Source organism: Microcaecilia unicolor, chromosome 6, assembly GCF_901765095.1.
Source record: "Microcaecilia unicolor chromosome 6, aMicUni1.1, whole genome shotgun sequence".
Taxonomy (NCBI): domain Eukaryota; kingdom Metazoa; phylum Chordata; class Amphibia; order Gymnophiona; family Siphonopidae; genus Microcaecilia; species Microcaecilia unicolor.
This window is the reverse complement of record NC_044036.1, coordinates 129,750,509-129,770,446: the sequence shown is the minus strand read 5'-3', so window position 1 is coordinate 129,770,446 and position 19,938 is coordinate 129,750,509. Positions and strand designations below refer to the sequence as shown.

General features: G+C 41.2%; 1 protein-coding gene across 1 annotated transcript in view; it reads right to left on the bottom strand.

Annotated features, from left to right (window-relative positions):
* Positions 1–19,938, bottom strand: part of LOC115471924 (contactin-4-like) — a 150,804-nt gene that overhangs the window by 20,218 nt on the left and 110,648 nt on the right. Inside the window, exons 9-12 of the mRNA XM_030205893.1 lie at positions 9,494–9,623; positions 5,881–6,031; positions 4,171–4,298; positions 68–243 (exon numbers count right to left, since the gene is read on the bottom strand). Coding sequence (XP_030061753.1) covers positions 68–243; positions 4,171–4,298; positions 5,881–6,031; positions 9,494–9,623 — 585 coding nt within the window. The remainder of the gene's footprint in view (positions 1–67; positions 244–4,170; positions 4,299–5,880; positions 6,032–9,493; positions 9,624–19,938) is intronic.

Sequence of the window (19,938 nt, the reverse complement as noted above, 5' to 3'; positions counted from 1 at the left end):
ATAATGAGAAGGAAGAAAAAGATAGACAGCCATGAAGGAAGACAAAAAGCAAAAGGTAAATATTTACTCCACCAACTCTCTCATAGTGATCGCTGTCCTTCTCAAAGTCTACGAGCTGCCCATTAAAGAGCCAGGAGAAGCTGATGTCAAGGGATTGATCATGGGAGACCTGACAGGGCAGCACGATGCTCTCACCTACGGTGACATCCATGCTAGAGGGAGGCACGATGATCACAGTGGGATCTGTAGAAAACAGGATGACATTCTGTAATCTCAGCCTAAGAAGCCTGCTCTGGGGTTAAGAGTTAGTCTTTTCTTAACCAGACAGGTTCATTTTTAAAGCCTCGGAGGTAATTTTACATGCCCAGGTAGGTGTTTGTTAAGTGCTCCAGCATATGCATACAATAACACCCATCCATGGAAAGTTTAGCATGTAGGCAATTCCTGGGGGCAGAGAATGAGCAGGGTTGGGGAGGGACAAACAACTGTTTCTACCAGTGCGTTAACAGGCATTAAGCACTTAACCCAGAAACAAGCTCCCAGACAATAACATTAAGGGGTTTTCTGGTAGTTTGCCCCATTCTGTGCGTTCCTGAAGTTTTCTTAAATTGTTTCTGTCGGGGGGTGTGGCATAGGCAGAGAGAGGGCGTGGAAGCATTAGTTAGTGTGTTACACTTACTGTGCATGAACTAGCTAATGCAACGTTAACACAGGAGCGTTTAGCGCCTCGTAAACAGGAAATGCTCCCACATTAACTATGGCTAGGTATCACGTGATAATTGTCTTCCTGAACAAGGTCTTTATTGAAAGCTACACAATTGACCCGACACGTTTGTTATTTTCTGCATATGACAGAGCAGCATAGCGCTGCTTCGTATACGTTTATGTGCTGTTATTCATCTGACCCACAAGGCATTTTTTTCTTCTTCAGACATTATTAGACCCCTGATGCAGGCCTTTACAGCCGAAACACGTCACATGTCGGGTCAATTGTGTAGCTTTCAATAAAGACCTTGTTCAGGAAGACACTCATTGTGAAAGGACTTTTATTGGATCCACTGTTTGTTTTGCCTGTCTTTGGTTCCCTTGTGGAAAGCTCACCTTCTGTGGGTGATCACATGATAATTGCCAGCATTAGAAAAGCAAACATTACATTTATAAATATCACTTTTATAAATTGCATTTATAATGTACTTTAAAATTACTACTACTACTTATTTCTATAGCGCTACTGGACGTACGCAGCGCTTTACACTTGAACATGGAGATACAGTCCCTGCTCGACAGAGCTTACAATCTAATTAGGACAGACAGGACAGGTAAGGGATAAGGGTTAGGACAGACAGGACATATAAGGGATAAGAGACAGTTGAAGTGAGGATGATAAGGTGAGGGTTCTGAACGGGCAAGTGGGGTTTAGGAGTTAAAAGCACCATCAAAAATGTGGGTTTTTAGCTTGTGCGTTGCTTCAGCAAGAGAGTTTTTTTTAATAGCTGTGATCTGTGGGAGAACTGGACTTAACATGCAGAACTGTTTTATTAAATTCCTTTCTTAGAGGATAATTTGTTAAAAGGCTACGTAACTGTTGTATCACATACACACAAAATATATGTATATGGAAAACTGGGCAGACTTTCACTGCAAGTACCTGCTGTTTAGCATACAAACATATTTGAAAATCCAGGATTATATGGCAGAGATGTGAGCTCTGTCTATGAACATCACTGCTGGCCACAGGTTAAAGTATGCCAGAACAGGGTTATCACTGCCTTTTTCTAGGAAGGTGCTGGTACTCATACAGAGCCAACCTTAGGCCAGGGTTTTAATCGGTTTTGTTATAGCTGAGGATATAGTTTATCATTTATTCATTTTACTATACTGTTAGTTATTGCCAAGCAAATCAGAACGCTTTATAAAGCAAAATTAAATTCCATAAAATAAAAAAATTTCAATTAAACTAAAAAGGAGGAATGTCATAAAATATAGGAAAGAACAAATGAATCATCCATACCTAAGAACAACGTATACTTCCAACCCGACCTTGACCATACATAATATAATACAAAACCTCTTTGCTTTAGATCAGAATCCTACGTAGTCTTCCTAACGAGGAATAGCGGACTTAGATCACAAAAGCTTGTTGATTATAATGTGTTTTTGGTGCTGGATAAAAAAAAGCATATGATTTTTCCAATCTGATCTGTTTTGGTAGCGAATTCCAGTGTTTAGTTGTTATGTGTCCATTTTAGGGGGCAGTTTTTATAATGTCCACAATGCTGCAAAGCCTGGGTTTATTTTCATCTTGTGAACTTTCACTTTTGAAAATGCCTTAGGACAGAGAACATGCCAAATCTGGCACTTCCTTTTTCTGGAAAAAATATTTTGTAATACAACTCTTATGATCCTCTACTGTGTTCACAAGTACAGTATAAAAAGCTGGATATATCCAGGAATTACATTTAAAAAGTATAAAATAAGATTACTTACAGATTAAGGGCTCCTGTTACTATGCTGAACTAAATGCTAAGAAGCCCATTTTATTTCTATCTGGCCGACTGGTTAAGCAAAAACACATCTCGGGAAGAAAGAGAGGGATCAGTGAGCACAACCATCCAGGGTGGTGAAGTTACTAGGGTTCATCATAAATTACACCAAATCTCAACTAAGCTCATCAACAAAATTAGAATTCACAGGACCCTGATAGACATGACTCAGGCGAATGCCTGTCAGCCATAAAATCTGGTGTCTGTAGTGGGAGAAAATCAAGAGTGTTAGCAGATATTAGCATGGATTATGCTGAGGATGTTGGGTCACATGGCCTCAACAACATATGTGACTCCCCTAGCATCCCCCCTCCACCCTTATAGTCCAGCATCTCTCCTCCCCCTAAGTGACCAGCAACCCTTTTTCCCCTCTCTACTCTGTCAAGTGCTCAGCAGCCCTCACCCTCCAAGTGGCCAGCATCTGCCCTTCACCTCCCTAATCTCCCTTCTGGGTCCAGCATCTTCCCTTCCTCTTCCTAACCCCTCCTCTCCCACACAGGGTCCAGCATATCATCTCCCCCTCCCTTCTCTTTATTCTTCTTCTGCTGCGGCTGCTACTGTAGTCCTACCTCTTCCTGGCTGTTCCAAAGGTACCCAGTGCCAGTATGGGGCCTTTCAGTAGAGGCCCTTGTTCAAGTACTGCTGCACCCCACCCTCCCCGATGCATGATGACTATCCTGGTGGTTTTGGAGAGGAGATCTAAGGTTTTGGTTGGGGATAGTTGTTGGACCAGGCTCCGCTATTTGATTAATTGTGTGGACAGGGATTCGAACAGAGGGTAGGAAGATTAGCGGGTTCCTCAAGGGTCTTCATTATCCCCGGCACTTTTTAACTGGAGTGGAGAAGTGGTCTATTGGTTAAAACACTTGTCTTGACATCCAGAGGTGCCCGGTTCAAATCCCATTGCTACTCCTGGTGATCTTGCGCAAGTCACTGAACCCTCCATTGCCTTGGGTACAAACAGATTGTGAGCCCTCCTGGGACAGAGGGCTCGATAGATTGATTAAGTTTTTCCTATTTTTATTGGCGTTCTTTTCTGATTTTATTGTGCATTTTTATTGTAAACCACTCTGATGACTAATGTTATAAGGGTGGTATATCAAATGAATTAAACTATTTAACTAAACTATTTCTTGGGAAATCTACCATCTCTTATATCCCTCTCCTCAGCTTTCGATCTTTGCTTTCCTGTCATCATTGTACTTGTTCCTTTCTATTAAAATTTTTTGTCTGTGTAAACTGCCTTGATGGCACGTCCCCTTTGGCACTATATTAATACACTTGGAAACAGAGATATTGTGTTACTACCATGCCACCATCCCCAAATATTGCTGTCCTTGGTGGATATCTAGCCTGCCTAAGGGTAGGGTTGGCCTGCCAAGAGGCGGTAAAGGAGCACAACTGCTTTTTACATGCACTCTCTCACTTCCTTGACCCAAATATGCCCAAAAGAATGACTTTTTAAAACCCAGCTAAAAGTCTACATGCTATGGAGATCTGAGCATATTTTCAGTTGAATAGAGAATGGCAGTTTTCAGCTAAACCATTCAATCCAAGTAAAATGGCTTGGAGCAGCATGCGTGTACTCTCCCCTGTATTAAAAAGGAGTCTGTACAAAGTGCATTACCTTTCACTACCAGGGTTCCTGTGCTACTTGCTGTCCCAAAGTGGTTCTTGGCAGTGCAGCTGTAAGTCCCAGCATCAGCTTTCGTCACATTAACAATCCGCAGAGTCCCATCATCCAGAATAGTGATTCTGCAATGAGATCAAGGGAAGAAAGATGCCATTTCATTACTCAAAGTTATAATACCTTCTTACCTAGTGCAGTGTCTGACCCTGCCTCCTGCTGGCTGGCCCTAGCACTGTTCCCTGATTGTCCCTGCTTCTAGTGCTATTCCCTGTCACAGCTTCCTGATCCTCTGTGCTTCTTGATCATAAGTACGTAAGTGTTGCCATACTGGAACAGACCGAAGGTCCATCGAGCTCAATATCCTGTTTCCAAGATTACAAGTACCTGGATTGGTCTGCTGCTTGATCCGCGTGTAATTCCCCGCTTCCTGGTTCTAGTGCAATTCCCCGCTTCCTGGTTCTAGTGCAATTCCCCGCTCCATGATCCGTATGCAATTCCCCGCTCCATGATCTGTGTGCAATTCCCTGCTCCATGATCCGTGTGCAATTCCTCGCTTCCTGGTTCTAGTGCAATTCCCTGCTCCATGATCCATGTGCAATTTCCTGCTTCCTGGTTTCATACCTTGAGATCCTCAGATACTGTCACCCCAGAATCCCTTTCTTGGTCTGTGTACACCAGCCTTTCACCTTCTATCGCTCCCCAAATGCATCACCCTACATTTCTTCACGTTAAAGCTTATTAAGCAGGAATTAGCCCACCCTCTAATTTTTTTTAGGTCCCTTCTCATACTTTCCACTGCTTCTAAGGTGTTCACTCTGCTGCCAATCATTGTGTCATCTGCTTAAAACTGCATTTTTCCTTCTATCACTTCGGCAATTTGGCTCACAAATCTATGGAAAAGAATTTGTACCAAGACGGATCCCTGAGACATTCCATTACTCACCTTACTTTCGTCCAAGCAAATTCCATTTACCACCACCCTCTGCCACCTGTCAATTCACCAATTTCACCACTGCTTGAAAAGCCCACATTATTTCTGGTGACCATCTGCCAGAGGGTTTTTCTGGATATCCACAATTAATATGTATGAGGTAAATCTGCATATACTGGGTTTCCAATGTATATAAATTTATACCATGCATATTTTTTGTGGATATCCTAAACAACCAACTAGCTGTAGGTACCAAAGGACAGGTTTAGAAGCTCTGTTCTAACATTTAAGTCAGTCCACAAGTTCTGCCCTGACTGCCTTTCAGATCAGTTCTCACTGTATCTAGTATCTGTTCCTGAGAAAGGTGAGGTATACTTGGAGAGAACTAGGTGAAAGGCTTTTTCAGTTGTTGCACCAAGATTATGAACAACTTCCCTGAGGAACTTAAAGCTCAGTAGCATTAGGAAAAATATTAAACTTGGGATGCTTCAACGATCATTGAGGGCAGAGAATGAGGAAACCATACTGTCTTGACCAGGTGGGTTTAAGACAATAAAGGTAACCATACCTTAATGTTCATCTGTTATAGCCTAACCACAACCCTCTTCATGGACCTGGGCCCCTAATGTAGGATGCTAATGATAACACTGCTATTAATAGCTCAGCTGTTCTAACCCATGTTATCCTAAGTAGGTGGATCAGAAAAGTAAAGGAAACCTGTTTATCCTGGGCCTGCTGATTTGGATGCAAAATGTTCCCCAGCATTTGTGCCTCACCTATCATTTTCAGTCAGTATCTGCCGTCCTTTTCTCCAGAAGAAGATCGGTCTGGGGGAAGCTTTTGGTTTACACTCTATATCCACTACACCACCAACTTTCACAAGCGTTATCCTTTTCACAAGAGATTTAGAAAAGTCTGGTCCCACTGCTGAAAGGAAAGAACAAACAGGGGTCAATCTTGAGAAGAGCATCTGAGTACCAGAAATTATTGACCATGTTGGGTGATTTTAGATCACTAAATCTAACAGAATTTCAGCAAGCATGAAGAAAAGCATTACTGGCTGTGGTGAGGAGACAAACCTAGTCACACCCTGGCACCAAATTACTTTTCAGGGTCTCCATAGATCTACCTTCTCTTCACTCACTCCTCAAAACCCAATGCCAGAAGTCTACTCAGCACATATAGGAAAAAGGTGGCCATGGCTGCTCATAGAAAGCACCATTTAAAGTTCCTCACCCTCTTTAGGGACTCCTGCAAAGATGGCAATGGGAATCACCACTGAAACCTCTTAGCATCAGGGGAATCCTTGCGTTGAACTTTAAAGATGTCCATGTGAAGCTACATCTAAGCTCATCACCCTCTGGGAGGGGAGGCAGCAGCCACATAAGGAAAAATAAATGAAAGTGGAGGAATAGTTCCCAAATTATGAATCCTGAGTAACCGAGGGAAAGACAGATACATTCATGTGAAAGATGAAAAAAATCCAACAGTTATTTCAACATCTACTTGGTGAGATAAAAGGCGGCTTGTGGCACATAGGAGCAAGTGAAAGCATGGACCTGAATGTATAAATGTGTGCATGCATCTGGATGAAGATATTTGTTCCGTGTGGTGATCCAAAGAAGGGGGTATTGCCTTTGGAAACTAATCAAAAAATAATGTACTGCTAGTCCAATATAAAAGGAAAACATTTACTTTTTTTGGTTCTTTTTTATTTCTGGCTGCCTGGTTTGTTCTCCATCCCCACTATTGGCAGCCTTATCTCTGACAGGATATAGCATACATCCCTACCCCACCCAATTTCACCTTATAATTCCACCCTCTTTTCCACCTCAACACACAGTAATTCTAGAAAACACCTTATTCTCCCTGGAGAAATCTCCTGAACTGCGCCAAGTCAGTACACAGCGCTGCGTACGTCTAATAGCCCTATAGAAATGATAAGTAGTAGTACACAAATGCAAATCATTCCACAGTACAAGGCCAGCTGCAGAAAATACAGCCGCCCTGGTCGCTGCATAATGAACGTTTCGCAACCCAGATATGTCCAGCTGCTTAGCATTTTCTGATCTTAAAGAATGTGTCAGCTGATGGCGCTTCAATACCTGAGAAAAACAGCAAGGGCTTTCAGGATAATTGCTCGATGAACAAGTGTGAGAACTTTAAAGTACACCCTGACATTACTGGAAGCCAATGCAACTGCTTCAAAACTGGAGTTATGTGTGCAAATTTAGGGATCTTTGTAACCAATCTTGCTGCTGAATTGTGAACTATTTGTAATGTTGGACATCTGTAAACTGAAATACCCAAATATAAAGCATTATAATAGTCCAGTTTAGTTAACACTAGACTCTGTACAACAAGCTGAAAATCATAGGAAGGGATCAATCAGCTTTAGTGTCCTCAATCTATGCAGCTGAAAAAAAGAGGACCTGATAATTGCCAAGAGTTATCCCATTGCTGAAGGATTTGCATTGGCTGCCAGTGAACGCCAGGCTTATTTTTAAGGTGTTTTGTTTGGTATTATAATCTTTACATGGCTCGGCTTCAGTCTTCTTATATAACTTACTTTATCATTCTTCTTCTTAATTGACTTTAAAACTGAAAAACAATAGTATCTTGCTTTTTCCTAAGGTTTATTGTCTTGTGTGTAACAGAAATCATGAAAGATCATATTAATTTCAGGCTGCTAAATATTGGAGATCTCTTCCAACTAACCTAAGACTTGAAAGTTCTTATACGATCTTTTGTAAAAATCAAGACCTTTTTGTTTGATGGATATCTACTTGAAATGATTATTGATTATTTAAGTTTTGTGATGCCGTCATACTATGTACCGGTTTAAATAATTGTGTTTTACTTATTGTAAACCGGTCTGAACCCTTTGTGGGAATTCAGTGGTATAAAAGTACTAGATTAGATTAGATAACCTGGTCTATGTCATTTTGCACATTTACAGTAGTATCCAACACCACACTCAAACACTTAATTTCTTTTTTTTTTTAATAGAGAGCGGGGACAAAACAGCAGGCACTCATCACTATAACCTCTGTCTTAGCTAAATTTAATGCCTACTTATTCTCCCCCACTCACTACCCATTCTCTCCAAATAATCCTCCAGTCTCTGTGCAAAATTGCCCCCTAAACCAACTGGGAAGAAAAACTGTATAGTGTATTGTCAGCATAAAGCCGGTATCCAACACCTAGTTTCTGAAAAACCATTTCTAGGGGGGGGGGGGGGCCTACATAAATATTGACAAGAAAGTGCTACTAGGAGGCAGCCCAGGCATATACTCGACCACACACCCCCATCATATACAGTTGCCTCAATAAAATCTCTGGGTCAACTGCAGAAATATCCAGTGTCACTAAACAATAAGATCTGTTTTTATTCAGAAAACAAGTAGGGATGGACAACGATCTTCCACAAATTAGCCAGAAGAGGATGCCAGAGGTGCAATCCAGAAAAATGTATTATATAAGCACTCAACAAAATCCGACATGGGACCATGATTCGGTGGAAAAAATGCCTGCCTCATGGAATCTATATAAAAAAAAGGATTAAAATGAAAACATATATAATTAAAATAGTTTATATATGTGTATGTGTGTGTGTGTGTGTGTATATATATATATATATATATATATACACACACACACATATGTGAAAGGATTAAAAAAAAAGACATCCTATAGTATACACAAGGACTATGAATAAATCAATAAAAACTATAAATACATAAATAAAAACCCTATAACAAAAGCATAAAATCAACATTTTAGGCACATCTGATGAATCAAACTATAACATGTGTGTATAAGAATTAAAACAAGCCCTGCAGAAAGGATTAAACAAAGTTAAGAGATCCATATACCACTAGCATTACAAACTTATAAACTATTATGGAAATGTGTGTGAAAAAGTTATATAAACAATATTTAAAAGTTGTGGAAATTAAAATAGTGCCATAATAAATATCTAATACTGAATACATATGCTCAAGACATCTATAAAAACTACAGTAATAAATAATTGGTTTATAGTTGTGTGTGTGTGTGCAAAGTGGGTATGGGTATAGGGTGTGTGGGTGCGAGTGTAAGGTGTATTTGCCTGTGTGCATGTGTGTGTGTAATGCGTGCGTTCTGCGTAAGCATGAGTAGGTATGTGTAGGGTGTGAGTGTACATGCATGGGAACATGTGTGTGGGTATGTTTTTAGGGTGTATGTTACGTGTGTGTGCATTTGTATGGTATGCATGTGTGTAACAGCATTGTGTGCGTGTGCATCTGTATGAGCTGTGTATGTGTATGCAGAGAGTGTGCACGCGTGTGAGCAGAGTATATGCAGCATTTTTCTCCTCCTCTCTTTCTTGGTGTTCCGGTAACTCACCAATGACCCGCAGCTCAGCACTGCTCAGAATCGTCCCATGCTTGTTTTCTGCCACACACTGATACATGCCAGAGTCCGACACATTGACCGCAGATATGGTGAGTGCGCCATGCTCAAGATGAATCCTATCCTATATGAAAATAAAGAGCACATTTGAAAGAATGTTCAGTGTAAGAGTTCCACTATTTAAATGTGGATCAAGGGGAGAGCTAAAAACTCATTTATTCAAGTGAAAACTGCATCTGCCCCATGAAGGTAGGCTTGTTCATTGCTGTGCAGCTGCATCGCTCAGAGGCAGTTCCTCTTAGGTGACGAAACAGTAGTCTTTCATTTTCAAAACTGTGGAGGTAATTTTAAAAGCACTTGAATGTGTAGGACAGCACCTCACACCAGTGGCGTAGCCATAGGTGGGCTTGGGTGGGCCAGGGCCCACCCATTTATGGCTCAGGCCCACCCAACAGTAGCACATGTTTAGTTGTAACTGGTGGGAATCCCAAGCACTGCCAGCTGAAGATTTCCCCCTGATGGTAACGAAAATGCTACTCTCCACAACACCGGCACCTGTGCATGCTCAGTTTTCAGTGCATGCCTGCTGCCAAGGTGGAAAGAAGCGTTTTCCCACCAGCTGAGATAATTTGTTTTTTGGGGGGTGGGGAGAACACTTGGTGCCCACCCAATTCTTGCCTAGGCCCACCCAAAATCTGTTGTCTGGCTATGCCCCTGCCTCACACACCTCACGTCGGCTCACAAAGCTGTCCTGGAGTGGACACACAGCTACACACTGCCTACTGTTGTACGATATCTGCATGAGCACTGCCAGGGTGGTAGTAGCACTTTATTAACATTCCTTCTAAAATAAGTACATTTATACCTCTTGTTTCCAGCATAATTGCATCTGCCTCAGAACAGGTTTAACTGTCTGCCCTGGGGTTGCCTTTATAAAATGGGCAAAATATATGTGCCTGTGTTAAAATTACTCATCTGTGGGGTACTTTTCTCCTGAGGCACTTTTCAAAAGGAACATACACTCATGCTGTGCCTTCCAGGACTGGTGCAAAGTCTGTAGCCCCTTTCAAAACGTTCACTTTTTGTTATCCACAGAACCTATCCAGAACAGCCATGTGAAAAATGCATTCCTGAATCCTTAGAAAATTAGGAATATAAACATGCAATAGCTTGGCTAGATAAATGTCCACCTTTTGAACTTCTGTAGCAATCCTAAATACTTTAATCTGTGATGTAGCCAATAGCTTTCAAAAAATACACACTGAGGGAACTGGCCCCAGCTGTGTTAAACTGTTTCACAGGATAGGAGGAGAAATTCAGCAGTTTCTATGCACATGAAACCAAGAACATCAAGAAGCTGACTACAGAACACTGGGACAAAGTTATTAAAAGATCAGGAGCTGGATAAAAAAAACCCCTGGAAACTCTTAAATATCACTCCAAGCACAGTCAGAATTTATTTATGACATTTGTATCCCGCATTTTCCCAAAAACGTTTGGGTTCAATGTGGCTTACATCAAACAGTTATTAAATGTTTTATAATTAATAAACTATAATGGTAGACAAAGCAATATCATGTATTAACAGCACTGCAGTAAAATGACATATTTTCAAATATCAGATTTACCACAAGAGTAACAATTGCTTGCAATGGTAAGGGATTTACCGAATAAGAACGTTTTCAACAATTTATGAAATTTTCAGTAATCAGTAACATAACTAAGTGACCTCAGGGGTCCTTTTACAAAGGTTCTTAAGGGCCTATACGCAAACAGCCTGCACCAAATTCAGATTTACCGCCTGGCTACCGCATGCCCCGGGCGATAATTCTGAATTTGGCATGCGCCAAAACCACACAGTAGAAAATATTTTCTATTTTCTATCACATGGCACTTACCTGGCTATGGGCGTGCACTGCATTTCTACCGCCTGGGTAGCACGTGAGACCTTACCGCTAAGTCAATGGGTGGCGGTAAGTTTTCAGGCCAAAAATGGATGTGTGCTGGTTTTCATTTTGCCAAATGTCCATTTTCCAGCCCCTTAAAAAAGGTCCTTTATCCAGGATGCGGTAAAAACTGGCTCAGCACATGTCAAAAAGACGCGCTTACACTGCCGCACGCCACTTTTTGCTGCAGCTTAGTAAAATTACCCCTGTTGAGAATTAAGGGGTCCCAAGCCCCCCCCAAGAAGGCTTAAATGACCTTAATCTGACTCCATCTCTAAATAGCCCTAGAACTGGGGCAATCAGGGGGTTGTGAAGTTCTAAGAGGAGTTGCCACTGAGAGAGACGTTAGATCTAAGAGACCCGCATTAGTCCGCCTCTCAGCACTGGCAAGGAATAGATACCAGCCTTATGACAAACTGGATTTAGGTTACAAGTTATATAATGCAGCGAGAGATAGCTGCTGGATGCAACAAAAGCATTTATACTTACAGCCTTTCATCATTAAGTTAAGCCCACAAATCATCATTTGGAATAAGGATTTTATTTGCACAACAGACTTTAATCAGGTACATTCAGCAGATAGATTCTGGGTACAACCGGACAGAGCTTCGCCGTCTGAGATAAGCGTTGGGGCGGATACCAAAGCTATGGCAAATTGTCCCCTCTTTTATACACAAACTCTCCATAGAAATCAATGGTGAGATACCTAGCTCTCAATTTCTGAGATGATACGTTCCCACACAGTCTTATCAGCATGTTTTGAGAAGCTTTGAGATAACAGTTCCACATCTGTCTGTGTCGCAATACTTTTCACACCATCTTAAGAACTCTGTATAACCTCTGTAGCCTTCTATACAAAACTAATAGACTCCATTTTGTTCATCTGATTTAAAGTGACAGTTGTACCTGTTTGTGTCAGAACTCATTGTTCAGACCTGCTTTTTTACAGATTCTGAAATATTAAATCATTTACTTGTTGTTTGGCCTAGTCAGTACTTTTTCAGTTATTTTAGCTGTTAAAGGTATGTAAATTGACCCATCACTATTCCAGTGGATGGATCCCAAGCGGGGACACATATTAACTTACAGGAAAAGCAAGTCCTTGCGCAGCCAGTCATAGATTTTCCTAAAATCTGGCCTTCCCACCCTTCCGGTGGGCATCCAGTGAGGGTCTCTTGCTGTACTATAATTATACACCCCTTAGGTAGGGAATTCCAGTTTTTAGTAGCTTGATATGTGAAGCTTGCATCATGAATTCATTTGTAACGGTATGTTAGACCAGAATTCGTTAACATTAACTTTGTCCCTAGTTGTGAAGACGGCTCTATTATTTGTCGGTTTGTTAACAGTTGTGTGTTCTTAATTTATATTGGTTAGACCAAGGAGCATGTGATCACATAGGATCTGAGATGAAAAAGTTATCTAGGTCGGTGAATCTATATGCAAGGAGGATTAATTGGTGACCGTTGATATTTTATTTATTTGTTACATTTGTATCCCACGTTTTCCCACAAAGACCATCAGTGAAAGGGAGATTTGCCAATGATTGAGGAATTTTGTGAAGCTCTTGGTGGAGGAATCATTGTGTCTAGATGAAGATTAATATCTCCTAGAAATAACATGTCAGAGAGAACACAAGTACAGTGCACTCCATTTAAGTGCACGTCTGATAAGCGCATGCTCTGTTTAACTGCATGCCGTACTTCGGTCCCGTTTTTGGCACCATCAATTTCTATGGGGACAAACCGGTTTAGCGCACCACTGATAAGTGCAAGATTTGCTTATATGCATGCTTTAAGACCGCTCCTCTGCAGGAAAGACTCCGCATAAGCGCACGCACGGAATATGGAAGCTGATTGGCCCGTGACAAAGGGACGATATATTTGAAACCTCATTGGTTAACCGCCACAGGCAGAACAAGCAAAAGAAAGTTGTTAGAGTGTACACTGCAGTCGTCATCATCATCACGCAACTGTAAGACTTTAACACTGGCTGCAGGAATAGAAGTTCTTAAAAAATTAGAAAACAAAGTCAAGCATCTATTGCTAAAGAATATGGTGTCAATCCCAGTCAAATTTCACGTATCTTGAAGCAGAAAGATCAGCTTCTGGAAGACTGGCAAAACAATACAAATCCACACAGGAAACGTAAAAGGGTGGGAAAAGCTGAGGAGGTAGAAGATGCTCTTCTTCGGTGGTTTTCTCAAGTCAGGAGCAGACAGTTTTCTGTCAGTGGTCCACTGCTTATGGAGAAAGCTAATCAGCTAGCTGAAAGTCTTGGACTAACTGAATTCAAGCCACTGTTAGATGGTTGGAAAGATGGAAGGAGAGGAACAACATAAAATTCAAGAAACAGCATGGTGAAAAACAATACGCTGATGACTTTGGTGCTGAAAATTGGGTTGTTTCAGTTCTTCCTACCATCTTGAACGAGTTTGCACCGCGTGACATTTTCAATGCTGATGAAAACGGTCTCTACTGGCGAGCGATTCCTGATGGAACACTTGCATTCAAACAAGTTGAAACTACAGTAAGTAAAACGTTGAAGGACCGACTGATGATCCTCCTTTGCTGCAATATGGATGGGAGTGAGAAGTTGGAACCACTCGTCATTGGAAAGAGCAAACAGCCCCGTTGCTTCAAGAATGTTAAGCGACTTCCTGTGTCATACGAGGCTAACACAAATTCATGGATGACTGGGGAAATTTGGAAGCAGTGGCTAAAGAAGTTAAACACTAGAATGCGGGCACAAAAGCGTCAGATTTTGTTGCTTTGTGTGATAATTGTGCTGCACACAGTGAAGATGTCAGGCTATCTAATGTCAAGGTGGTCTTCCTGCCACCAAACACTACTTCTCTGATCCAACCTATGGATCAGGGCATAATAGCCAATTTCAAAAAACATTATCAGGCTCTTGTACTACGCCGTCTGATGAGCGTTATGGATAACCAGACTGACAAGGATAAACGTGCTGTTGAACTGACTCGTAATCTATCACTGTTGGATTCCCTACATATACAGAAAGAAGCCTGGAATCAGGTTACACAGGCAACCATTGTGAACTGCTACAAGCGGGCAAGTTTTGTTAAGGATGTGGAGAGGGACGAAACAGATGCAGCTGTTGCAAACGTGTCAGATGAACAGGCTATTGACATCCCAGCCGGTGTTAATGAAGAGGAGTTTCATCACTATATGGCTGTTGATTACAATCTACAAACAGCTGATGACAGTACTGATGTCGAGATATGCACCTACACGCAGGCAACGGCTGATGATGAAACAGATGATGAAATGAGCAGCGAGGCACATGCTGATGAAATTCAACAACCTCCTGTCACTTTTGCAAGAGCGCTTGGGAGTCTCAACACCGTGCGGGCCTATCTGGAGGCCACTGGATGTCAGTGCTATGACAGTTTTTACCATCTGGCAGATGTAGTCTATGGAATTCACAGACACAAGAGTGTACAGAGGACTATGACTGATTACTTCAAGTAAGCCTAACGTCAGTTAATGGAGACTGTATAATGTCAGTGAACAGAGACTGTATACTGTACGTATAATAAACAGTACTGTACATGTTTATCAGATGTCAAGCTTCTTTGGGTCACACCGGTTAAGTGCAGGCTCTGGTTAACTGCATGTATTTCTTTGGTCCTAGACCCTTGCACTTAAGTGGATTGCACTGTATTAGAAATAAATTCAGTAATATAGTTTTCTACATTGTTCCAGTGGCCTGGAGGGCGATAAAGTAATACCAGACAGATATGTTTAGACAGAGAATCATCCCTGATATCACAAGCAATAATTTCTAATTGTAGGGAGATTAATTTTGAGAAAGTTTTGAGTTGAAGAAGGATTTGTATATTATTGCTATACCGCCACCTCTTTTTTCATCTGTAGTAAGATGGAATATATTATTATTATATATTATTATCACTATAATAATATAATTAAATAATTATTAATGGAAAATATATGGTACCACCAAAACCACGCTGAGATAAGGCCATCCTTGACCAACTAAGGAAGAGACAGGAGACCGATCAAAGAGGCCAATGGCAACTTGTGAAAGAACTACAGGCTTCCACAGCCAAGGCTGGTCAAAAAGTGTGCATGTGACAACAATATTCCAAACAAATCATAAATTGGGCCTGTGCTGTAGGGTGACAACATGGAAGCCATTAGTGTAGAAAAACAGCCTTCAATCTTGTTTGAACTATATAGGAAGTACTCTGTAAATACTGTAGTCATGTGGCAAAAATATTTTGCGATTTGATGAAGTTAAAATAGAAACTTTTGGCCTGAATTTGTGCATCAAAACAGCACATGATACAGGCAACACCATCCTTACTGTGAAGCATGATAGTGGCAGTATCACGTTATGGTAGCTTCTTCTGTCAACAGGGACTGGTGAACACATTTCATCATGGAAGGGACAATGAATGAAGAAAAGTAGAGCTAAGTCCTTGAAGAAAACCTGATGTTTTCTGCAAGAAAGGTGAAACTAGGATGGAAGTTACTTTTCAGAATGATGATGTCCCGAAGCACACAGCTAAAGCTACAGTGGGGTGAGTAAAGGACAAAAATATTCTTGAATGGCCCAGTCACAGCCTCGTTCACAATCGAATCAAAATTCTGTCTCATGACTTTAAAACTGCTGTCCGTCGATGTTTCCCAAGGAACTCGTCAGAGTGTGAACAGTTTTATACACAAAAACGGTCTAATGTTTACAGTCTATGTGTGCAAAGTTAGTGGAGATCTATCCCAGAAGATTCACAACTGTAACTGCTGCCAAAGATGATTACAAGAAGTATTGCCTTGTGGGGGGGGAAGACACCCAATTGTTGCATTTCACTTTCTTTTTAGAGTGTATGTTTTCTTCTCAATATAACTTTTTTCTTGTGAAAGGTGTAGAGCACAGTCTGATGATCAGTGAAAAAAATGTCATCAGTTTTTGTAAATCTCTACAAACCTGATGTACTGACACAACAAAATGTGAAAAGCATTCAAGAGAACATTGATTTTCTCATAGCCAGTGTTACAAGCCTCTAGACTTTGCAAATATGCAAGCTGATATGGAAATTGCACCAGTCGGGTACATCTATCAAGATAATTTAGTCCATTAATAAATTTATTGTAGAGCACAACATATTAGTTCCTAATGGCAGTTCAATGAGTATCTGACAAAGTGAGTATAAAATATTAGCAGCCCATGAGATATTGCGTGTACAGTATGTCTCGTTAAGTCCCTGAGTTCCAGCACCTCTGCCTTCACAAACACTCTCTTAGCTGCCTAACCACAGAAAGGAGGCAATAAATTTGAGAAAGCTCAGGCAGAAGATCCAACAGTCATCAGTCATTTGTAGTGACAAGTCTTTCCCCTCCTTCCAACTGCTGCTTCCTGAATAAATAATACAAAATTATCAGCTTGCTCTTTGCTGCAGGGAGGCAAATGACAGCAGAACCTTTGAAAAACTAGAATGAAATCTTCTATGACTGGGATCTGGAAATGAAGCAAGAGACAGCGAGTGGCCTGTTACTAAGACTACCTACAAGACGCCTCTGGGGCTGGTACTAAGGAGTGATGTGCAGGCCCAAAAGTTTTGTTTCATTTAGCTTCCATGTCATGCATGCAAATTTTCATTTTATTCTGTCTTAATTTTTTTTCACATCAGGGGCAGTGCTATAAATATTACGCATGTTTCACGAATAGTGCACTCTCTCCCTGCGCTGCTGAGATGGGGGCAAGATTCCCCGGCCCTGACCTCCTGCCCTACCCCTTTCCTTCCTGCGTCTGCTTCTCCCTTGAGCTCTCGCTCCTGCTCCTGTGCGTTGGGACCTGGGCGATTGTGTTAACGCGATAACCTGGGTCCCAGCACAAAGGAGCAGGAAAGTGACAGACCAAGGGAGGAGCAGACGCAGGAAAGTAAGGGAGGCAGAGGGTGGTGGTAGCCCGAGTAGAGGGGGTGGCAGCGGCCTGAGTAGAGGGGGTGGCAGCGGCCTGAGTAGAGGGGGTGGCGGTGGTGGCCCTGCCCAGACTGTCTCTCGGCAGCCCTGTTCTCTCCACAAAGACTACACTCCATTTGTAAGACGTGCAAATTGTTTTTCAATGTTGCATTCTTCACAGATCGTACTCATTGTCTGATGCAGGAAACAACATTATGACGTAGGTGCAAAGGAATTCACATCTCTAATCCTAACACAGCCCAAACCTTTCATTCCTTCCTTTGTGTCTTGGCAATGGAGAGTGTCCTGGACCTGATGAGAGACAGCACTGAAGCCTGGTTCCCTCCTTCGTCTTTAGGTGGAGAACTGTGTCCGCCCAGTATACACTGAAAGTTGCAGGAGAACAACATACAGAGCCAAAATGTGTGCAATGTTGTATGTTTCAATGAATTCCTAAGTGAAAAAAATCTGAAACAACCTCTTCACCAAATCTACCTACTGATGAAAACTCTTATAATTTTTGGAACATCGGAGATTTCAGCCTGCCATAAAGTTAGGCAAACACTTAAGGCCTTATATGCATCAAAAGCTTCATCGGCTCAATTTAGTATTTTTTTTCTATTTTTTTGTATAGTTTATATTTTGCCGATATTATGTAATGCCCTTTCTATTATCCAAATTCTTCTTTTATTCCGAAATACATATATATTTAAAAATACTTATTTTATTCAGCATTCCCGCAGTTAAATATCTAGTCTGCAGTTTCACTTTCTCATGTGGGAGACCATCATCGACGTGAATTCACATTTCAACTTAAGTTGAAGGAATAGTGATGCGATAAATGGAGACTAAAACCTTGAATCAGCATCATGTCAGTGGGGCCTCACCAACTACTTGTACAAAGGCATCAACACCTCCTTTCTTCTGCTGGTTATACCCCTCTTTATTCAGCCTAGCATCCTTCTGGCTGTGGCCAGTGCCTTGTCACATTGTTTCATCACCTTGAGATCCTCATACACCATCACCCCAAGGTCCCTTCTCCTGAACTGTGCTGATCAATCTCTCTCCTCCTATCTGGTACATCAACTTTGGATTTCTGCACCCCAAGTGCATCACTCAACACTTCTTGGCATTAAATTTTGACTAGATAGATAACTAGAAACCCATCAATTTTAATGTTACTTCATATTTTAAAATAGTAAGTGATAGTACTCAGTGATCACTGAGCACTATCACTTACTATTTTAAAATATGAAGTAACATTAAAATTGATGGGTTTCTAGTTATCTATCTAGTAAATATACCTTACGAGAAACCGAACTTTTTATGTTCCCAGAAGATATTTGCATTAAATTTTGACTGCCAGACCCTTGACCATTCTTCTAATTTTTGAAGATCTCTTCTCCTTTCAGGGTATCCATTCTATTGGCTATCTTCGTGCCATCTGCAAAAAGGCAAACTTTTCCTTCTAACCCTTCAGCAACGTCTCTCACAAATATATTAAACAGAATCGGACCCAGTACTGACCCCCGAGGCACTCCACTACTCACCTTTCTTCCCTCTGAGCGAATTCTATTTACCACCACCCTCTGTCGGACTCCTCGCTCAATCAGTTTCCAATCCAATTCACCACTTTGAGCCCTAAGCTCATCTCTTGCTAACTATTAAGCACAAGGTGGATATATTATGCTTTGTAGCTGTATAGCAGTCAGTGGCAGAGGAAATAAATCAACCATGAAGTACTTACAGGAAAGAAAGATGAAAGTTTTCTAATGACCTTCACAGTCCGCAGACATCATTATTATTGATAATCTGGGGGGAATTCTGAAATGTGTGGTGCATACAAGGAGACCTAAGAATATTTCTGAGCTAGGAGGACTCTGCAAGGGAGAGACTTTGACAAGAAGATTGCGTTGGAGGCAAAAACATACAGTAAAAACTTTTTTAGGTATATTAGAAGCAAGAAGTTGGTAAAAGAATCAGTTGGACTGCTAGATGACCAAGGAGTAAAATGGGAAGACAAGGCCATAGGGAAGCAATTAAATTAATTCTTTGCTTCAGCCTTCACCAAGGAAGATGTGGGAGAGATATCAGTGGCATAAATGATATTCAATGCTGATAAATCAGAGAAACTGAAACAAACCTGGAAGATGTAATGGGGCAATTTGACAAACTGAAGAGTAGCAAATCACCTGGAATGAATGGCATTCATCCTAGAGTACTGATAGAATTGAAAAATGAACTTGCAGAGCTATTGTTACCAATACATAATTTATCTTTAAAATCCAGCATGGTACTGGAAGATTGGAGGGTGGCCAATGTAATGCCAACTTTTAAAAAGGGTTCCAGAGGTGATCCGGGAAATTATAAACTGGTGAGCCTGACACTGATGCCAGGCAAAATGGTAAGAGACTATTATAAAGAACAAAATTACAGAGCATATACATAAGCATGGATTAGTGAGACAAAGAGGGGCATTTTCAAAAGAAACGTCTAAATCAGAATTTGGACGTTTTACAAAGACGTCCAAATTCGGAGGCGGGGAGAA